The sequence below is a fragment of the Pleuronectes platessa genome, chromosome 6 (assembly GCF_947347685.1).
Source record: "Pleuronectes platessa chromosome 6, fPlePla1.1, whole genome shotgun sequence".
NCBI classification, from domain to species: domain Eukaryota; kingdom Metazoa; phylum Chordata; class Actinopteri; order Pleuronectiformes; family Pleuronectidae; genus Pleuronectes; species Pleuronectes platessa.
Window position 1 is genome coordinate 918574 of NC_070631.1, and position 8476 is coordinate 927049.

Genomic DNA, 8476 nt, shown 5'->3' on the forward strand with positions numbered 1-8476 from the left:
GCCTGCAACAAGGATTCAAACCAGGACGTATCCCCTCCACTGCTTCTTGTCTGAGTGGATATTGTTGTTTATATGGCCTATAATTTGATTTTGGAGTGATTTTGAATGGATCACAGTTTCTGATGAGACCCACATCATAATTGTCCTTTGCCCACAGAGTTTCAGGGAGATCTGAAAGTAGAGGAGAAACATCAGAGGGGCTGGACACATTGCATAAGAATGAAGGTGATGTTCAGTCCCAACAAATGAGCGTGTGGCTGGAGAACAGAAGGTTGGAGACATTTTGAGATCAGATGCTCTCAGACTGGGGAACACATTACATCAGGCCTGGTTGTGGGTTGCCAATCAGCGACAGCCTGGCATGATCTGACAAATGGGCCTAAGTCCTGCCACTGGTCATCATGGGACTGGGAGAGCAGGATGTGAGGGCTGGAATTTGAGATACAAAACACTGCCTCCTGCTGGTCAGTGAGTGAGACGGCAGCTACACTCCTGGAACCAGACCAAAAAACAGTAGAGAATCATCAGAAAAAAGCAAAAACAGAGATTCATAAACGTGATCTGCTGTGTGTGTCACATGTGAAGTGCAGTGCAATGAATCAGTGTATATGAAATCAGAAAGAGGGGTGACAAGAGAGAGTGACGTGGAGAGCAGATCAGTGGAGGCCTTTATAGGAAGTTTCCCCTGATAAACAAACAGCTGCTGATGTGTGGTCTGTGACATTGTGAAGGTGGGTGAAGAAGAATTGTGTGTAACCGTCACTCCATCAGAGGAGGATACTGAATTGAGGCCTAACACAATCATCCAATCTCTTCCTAATAGATTCATTGGGCAACAGGGAGACAACAGAAAATCATGTTCAAACCTTATGGGATGTTTGTCTAACTGAGCGGCGCTTTTGAAAGAATATGAAGTGACCACTCATCTCAGGAGATGTTTGATAATCTGACATCCTAACCACAGAACAACCTGCACCAGAGTCCACCATCACATTGAGTTTGTGACCGTTGACTTGGAGTTGAGGCATTTTCTTAAATCATCACTATTGTAATTAACATAAGTACCACAAAGTTGTGTGTAATCTGGTGTGTGTGTGTGTGTGTGTGTGTGCGGTTAGTAATGTAAGCTGATACTTCTTTGCAGTGGCATGTATTTGTGTGTGTGCCGGAGCTTCTGTGTGTGTGTGTGTGTTTCACTTCCCTTTCTCTGATCCTCGGTGGGTAGCTGGACGTCTCCCCCCCCCCCCCGTCTGCCCCCCCCTCACTTTCTGTAAAGTTCAGTCAGTGAAAGTTCTTGTCTCCCCGTCCCCTCGCCGCTGGGGCAGTTCGTGGCCCAGTGTCCTTTTCCTCTGCAGATGAAACACTCGTCTTTGGGAGTTTTGGGTTGTGGAGAGAAGCTTCTCCCACGGCCACGCCCCTCTCCTCCTGGCTCAGTGAAGATGGCTCTGCTCTCAGTGTTATCTGGTCTGCTTGGCCTTCACAGGGTGGACACAGCCTGCATCATAACGCTGTGTTGATCAAACAGGACAGTCAGACTTGAGAGGAAGTCTCTACGATTTCATCTGGAAAATGTTCCAAAGACAAACAGTGAGAAGAGAAGAGGACAGGTTGGGCAAACCGCACCCCGTTATTTTGGACATGTCAATTTTACCGGGGAAGGCGGTTCTCAGGGCGTTGAGGAGTGTGTTGCATTACCGGCATCATCCCAGTCTGGTGGAGTCAGACGGAGATCTCCCCCCCCAGTGAGGACACATCTTATCAAAGTCAGTGGGGACTAGAGATGAGGAAGAGGTGGCGTCATCATTCAGTCCTCCCCCGTCTCCATAGACTGGGAGAGCGGTGGGTGGCGTCTGAGATGGGCCTGAGCGTTGATTGGTGGAGTCTGGTCTCTGCATCATGTGGAGGAGGGTTTTGTCGTTGGTGAGGAGAAGGCAGGCGTTGAGAAGAGGACTGCCACACCCTTTCAAAAGGAGAACACAGAGATCGATAGGATTACTTTAACACTCAGTTTCCTTCTTGTCAACCGTAGCCATCTGTTTAGATGATCGTCTTCTGTCCCTACACTCTGACTCTTTTCATGTTATTTTTAATTCTTCCTCTTTCTCAAGGAGTTTCTCTCTTGAAAGTAAAAAAAAAAATAATGTCGACGCTGAATGAGCTGTTATGAGGAAAAGCAAAGTCTCTGGACCATACTGGAAGAAATGTCACACTTTCCCATCCGTGCCTTGCAACCACAGAGTCCACAGTAGGACCCTCTGGGCTTTGGGGTCCTTGACTTCCCTTGTTACCCATCCTATCTGGTCTATGAAATTGGCTTATCAACAATTTTCATAACCTTATTAATTAGCTGTGTGAAAAAGGACTCATCAACTATTTTCACAACACTCTAATTCAAGACGTGGACGTCTCCACGAATCCTTGTTTCTGTCGCGGCTAAACAGGAGAAAGCCTTCAACTAGGATGATGCCACAAGATGGGTCAGATTAACATTAATAATCCACAATAATCCAGAGAGAATGACTAATACACCCATTCCAAATAAAACCTTTAAATGTATTATTTCTTATGTTTGATTTCGTATTTGAGAAATCATCTAAACATTCGTGAAAATCAGAATTTCAACATCTCATCAGATTTAAGATGACCATAGAGAGGTCTTTGGATCCCTGTGAAGAAGGTCCAGAACCCCAGTCACTTCGGTCCTCTCTTCTCTTCAGTGATGGAGGTAGAGGCAGAAGATCTCTCTCCTGGGTGATCAGCCACCGAAGACTTCTGGGGTCCACACGATCTTTCAAGGGATCCTGTTCGTGACGCCAATTTGTGATGGAAATTCATCTTGAGATTTGAAATAATTAAATTCTCAGACTGGAGTTGCCATTGAGTCTTTATAATAGTAAGCTCTGCATAGTTTACACAACAAGCCTAGTGCTCAGGATGGACCAACTGGCTGCAAGTGTGAAAAAGCCAGAACTAATACAAAGAGGTGCTTCATAAAACGTGATAAGAAAAAAGATATGAAATCCTGCTCTGTGTCTATCTGCTGTGTCCGTCCACTGTGGAAAACTCCCTGTTTGACAAGATCACAGCAGTGACACATCTAGTCAGGGGATTTCCACAACCTTAGACACTGGTCACTAGAATTTTCCATAACAAATCATTATTATTATTATTAATGCTCTGCAGGTTTTCCGGAGGAGAATCTGGACAGAGGTCACACAAGGTCATGAGACACACGAGCTGGTCTTGAATCAGCTTCTGGGCTCATCTGGAGTAATGAGTCACTGCTGCTGCATCAACAAGTTCACAGCCCATGTTCACATGTTCTTTTAACATGCTAATATTCTGTATCTGAACCTTTAAACGATGCAGTGTCTGTCATTTTTAAGTGAATGTACACACTTTATTTGTATTGTGTGTGTGTGTGTGTGTGTATGTGTGTGTGTTGCAAAGTGTGATCACTGTTTACCTTTGATTGTGTTTGTGCAGGTAGTGTTTGTGTTGGACACCAGAGGAATGTGACAAACGAGGAGGACAAGAAGCCTCAGTCTCCTGAACGAGACAAATGAAAGCATCAGTGTGATCCGTCCTCAGATCAGAGCGTCAGGACTCAGAGTCATGTGACCAGAGAAAAGAGAACTGTCACGTGATTTACCAGAAACAGGGAGGTGCTGTTTGTGCCTGGTGGGGGCGCTGTGGGAACTGAACAAGAGATCTAGCCTAAACACACACAGACACACACACATTCATTCTCAATGAGTGGACATCACTCCCTCACAGTGTCTCTGTTGAACTGTCTCTGTGACCTCTGATGGTCGAGTGTGGGAGGAGCCTCTTCTCCACCGAGCCTCAGTGTCACTCACATCGATTCAGAGGAACACGAGTGATGAGACGTTTTACAAAATGCTTCGTGGACAGAAAGTCGAGAGTGAAACAGAAATGAAACACAACATCAGCTGTTCAAACATCAACACAAGAGTTAAGTTTCTCTTGTGTGAGCAGTTTTCAGCAACACAACAGAACTGAGTCTGATGCTCGTGTTCTCTTTCTGCTTCGGTTTTGTTATTTAACTTGTGAGTGAAACAGTAAAATATGAGTTCACGTTCACTATCTTGTGTTATTAAATTGTGTGTCTTCACAATGGGGCTCATCTGTGTTAGTCAGTGGTTTGCCTCTGTGGGGGGGCTTGTTTTCAGGTTGTGTGTCTGTCTGTCCCACACTCATGACTTGAGATCTATCTGGGATTCCTTCAGGGAGTTTCTTAACATTTGGTACAAATTTGGATTCTGGACGAACTGATTAGTTTTGTTGGTCAAAGGTCAAAGGTGAAGTTCACCTGGACTCACACAATATGTGTTTGACCTCTTGAATGTGACCTCTGACCTCTGAGAGGGAATTTCTTCAGCTTGAGATGAACTGGTTAGATGTCAGAGGTCACAAGTAAAGGTCATGGTGACCTCGTATGAATCTGGAAAAATACATGTGTAGAAAGATGTAGACAGAAACTGCTCTGGTACAAATACATGATCCTACAAATACAATAATCAATAAACACATTATCTTACAAATGTGTTGCACTACGTATAAATGATCTTAAAATTATATTATCCTACAAATACATCATTCCACAAGTACAATATCCTATTACATTATCATACAAGTACAATATCCTACAAATACATTATTCTACAAGTACAATATCCTATTACATTATCATACAAGTACAATATCCTACAAATACGTTATCATACAAGTACAATATCCTACAAATACATTAACATACAAATATATAAACAGATTATCTTACAAATGTGTTGCACTACGTATAAATGATATTAAAAACATAAGAGCATACAAATGAATGATTCTAAAGGTACAATATCCTACAAGAACATTTTCATACAAGTATAATATCCTACAAATACAATAATCAATATACAGATTATCTTGCAAATGTGTTGCACTACGTGTAAATTATCTTAAAATTATATTATCCTACAAGTACATTATTCTACAAGTACAATATCCTACTAATACATTATTCTACAAGTACAACAATCCATAAATATATTATCTTACAAGTACATTATCATACAAATAAAATAATCAATAAACAGATTATCTTACAGATGTGTTGCACTATGTATAAATGATCTTAAAACATATTATTCTACTACACAAGGTGTGAAGTTATAACACTACGCAGTTCGTTACTTTCACTTTTCCTTCTCAAAAACCTGAGTGGCTGAGTTTCACCCGGTTTTAAGTGACGTAGAGGCGGATTCTAAATTCCCATTGGCTCAGAGGATGTCCCCGCCTCCCAGTTTGTCCTCGTCTCCCTGGTTCCGTCTCTTGTCTCCACAGTCAGGTCCCTCAGTGGAGACAGGAGCTCATCTACCTTCAGCCCGGTCCAGAGGACCACACCAGCGCTCACCATGTTCTCGGTTCTTTCCCTGCTTCTACTGGCGGGAGCACACAGCGCGACGGCTCGTGAGTTCAAGTCACGTTTCTACTTTATTTGATTGGATTCGGTGGATTTGAAGTGAAATGAAAAATGCTCCATGTTTTTAAAAGACACTGAAATGATTCGAGGTCTCTTGTGATGTTTGATGTTCGGTTCCTTCGCTGCAGATTCTAGAAGTTTAATAACGTTTCAAAGACTTGATTTCAAAGTTCATGTTGGTGAATGTCATCGATCTCATGTCAGAAGGAAAGATTAGATTCTATTTCTGAACAGATCCACTGAACAGGGACTTTTCTTTCTGTGGATCCTGTTATTTGATTTATTACTCTGGTCAGAACCAGTAAGATCCACACTGGCCGAACTGGTTCTGGACCAAATGACGCAGCGAGTCTGAAGCGAAAGAGTCCAACAGACTGGGATGAATCAGGAACCAGTGAAACACGAAGCCACGTTTTAACTCAGCGAGGAAACATTTTTTATTATTTCAGACTCAGTTATTCATGACGTGTCTCGAGTTTCATGTTGGTTTATAAAACGTTGTGAAGAAATAACAGGTTCAGTCTGTCGATATGAATCAAGACTGTTATTTATGTAAATATATATATTTTAGAGTCATTTTAATTATTTATGATTCATCTCCCAGCGACTCAAACTCCAGTTATTCATCTAAACTGGAAACTGACAAATCAGGTGAAGACTCAGGTTTGAGTTTTTTATTGTCGTCAGTAGGTGGCGCTGTTTCCATAATAACAGGAAGCTGCTGAGCACAAACAGCTTCCTGCTTTTCCTACAGACCGTGAGTGACGTCACTGACATGAGATATTAATAATTAATGATCTGTTATCAATGTGACCTCCTGCTCCAACACAATCAACACACACATTGTTACTAACACAAAACACAGATTCATCTCTAGTGTAAATGATGTCAGTGAAAAGAAGCAGGGAGACAGAGGATCAGATTTTATCTTATCAGATTTATAGTTATTAATAATGAAGCTTGTGTTCAACATTGAAACATCAAGTCTCAGTTTCATGTCAGTGACAAACACACACATGAATTATTATCAGTCGATGGATCTGAATCAGAAATGTTGTTGACAACCTAATGAACATGTTTTCATATTGTTGTCAAATATTTTCTGAGTGTATACATTAAAAAAAAATCATAAATGTATATGTGTATATATGGATAAATATGTGGATATATAGCGAGAGAGAAACCAACTACTTGAGGACTTTAAGAATAAAAGTCTCACAGAGTAACTGGAAACTGAAGTAGTTTCACTTCACATTAAATACTCTGCAGTAGAAAATATTAATATTAAATATGTGAGTTATTAGATTGAATCCATTTTTAAGACGTAGCAGAATATTCAGAGTAAAGAGAGTCTGGACTCTGGAGCAGTTGTGTATCTCTGATTGTGTGTGTGTGTGTTTGTTTCCCTCACAGCAGCTGAAGTTGTGTTGAATGTGCTTCATGTCTTCTTGACTCTCAGTGATTTATTAATCTGAAAACTAAAATCATAACTTGATCTTTTTCTTGCAGGGCTTCACTCTCTGAAGTATTTCGAGACTGGGTCGTCTCAAGTCACAAACCTTCCAGAGTATGTGTATGTTGGTTTGGTTGATGACGTTCAGATCACTCACTTTGACAGCAACACAAAGAAAGCACAACCCAAACAGGACTGGATGTTAAACGCAACTGATGAACAGTACTGGAAGGAGGAGACTCAGATTAATTTGGGTAACCAGCAGGTTTACAAAGCCGACATGGAAACCTTAAAGGAACGCTTCAACCAAACTGGAGGTTTGTTTACATTTCACTCTCTAATAATAACACAACACACACATACACACAATCACACTCACACACCAAAACATACGCACACTCTCTCACAGACACAATCACACCCTCACACACATAAAGGCACACACACTCGCACACATTCTTACACACAAGCACACACAATCACACTCGCACACACAATCCCACTCGCACACACACACATACACTCACACACACACAGAAACATACACAATCTCACTCCCACACATAAACACAGACACACAATCCCACACACACTCACACAAACGAAAACACAATCAACCTCCAGATTACTCAAATACATAAACATTCACACACACACACACAATCACACATAAACGCACGCATACACACACACACACACACACCAAAAACATAGACTCACTCTCTCACCGAAACAAATCACCAAAACATGCACACAAAATCACATTCACACAAACGCGCACACACAATCACATCCACACACACATAAACGTACGCAAACACACATACAAACATTTGCACACATAATCACACTTACACATTAACACAATCATATTCACAAATACACACAACCAAACACACATTCAGACACACTCAGACACAGACACTCACACATTTACACACACAGACAAACAATCTCACTCACACACATAAACACACAATCATATACAAACTCACACGCACACAATCTCACTCACATAAACACACACACACACACACATCACATCCACACACACATAAATGTATGCAAACACAAACATTTACGCAAACAATCTCACTCACACACATAAACACAGACACACAATCATATTCACACATACACACACACACACATTTACACACACAGACATACAATTTCCCTCACACACATTAACACACGTACACACACACACACAATCATATTCACTCACACACACACACAAATACACACATTCATAGACACACACAATCACACTCACACTTACACATACACACTGGCACACAATCTCAATCACACACACAATCTCAATCACTCACATAAACACACACACACAATCAAACATGTGATCAATATATTTTCAAATCATCAGAATTTGTTCATCAGGTAAAAATCTCAGATGTTTTGTGAAGTTTATTAAATATCAGAGTTTGTTGCTTCTCGTACTTTTTGATGAATTAAAAACAGTCACAGACATTTTCTCTACTTTCTGATGTTTTCTTCAGTTG

At 41.1% G+C, this 8476-nt stretch overlaps 1 protein-coding gene across 1 annotated transcript in view; it reads left to right on the forward strand.

The window, feature by feature from the left end:
• The first annotated feature begins 5322 nt into the window (after nt 1-5322).
• Nucleotides 5323-8476, forward strand: part of LOC128441968 (H-2 class I histocompatibility antigen, Q9 alpha chain) — a 9751-nt gene continuing 6597 nt past the window's right edge. The window contains exons 1-2 of the mRNA XM_053424112.1: nt 5323-5487; nt 7010-7270. Of these exons, the coding sequence (XP_053280087.1) occupies nt 5433-5487; nt 7010-7270 (316 nt within the window). The 5' untranslated portion in view covers nt 5323-5432. The remainder of the gene's footprint in view (nt 5488-7009; nt 7271-8476) is intronic.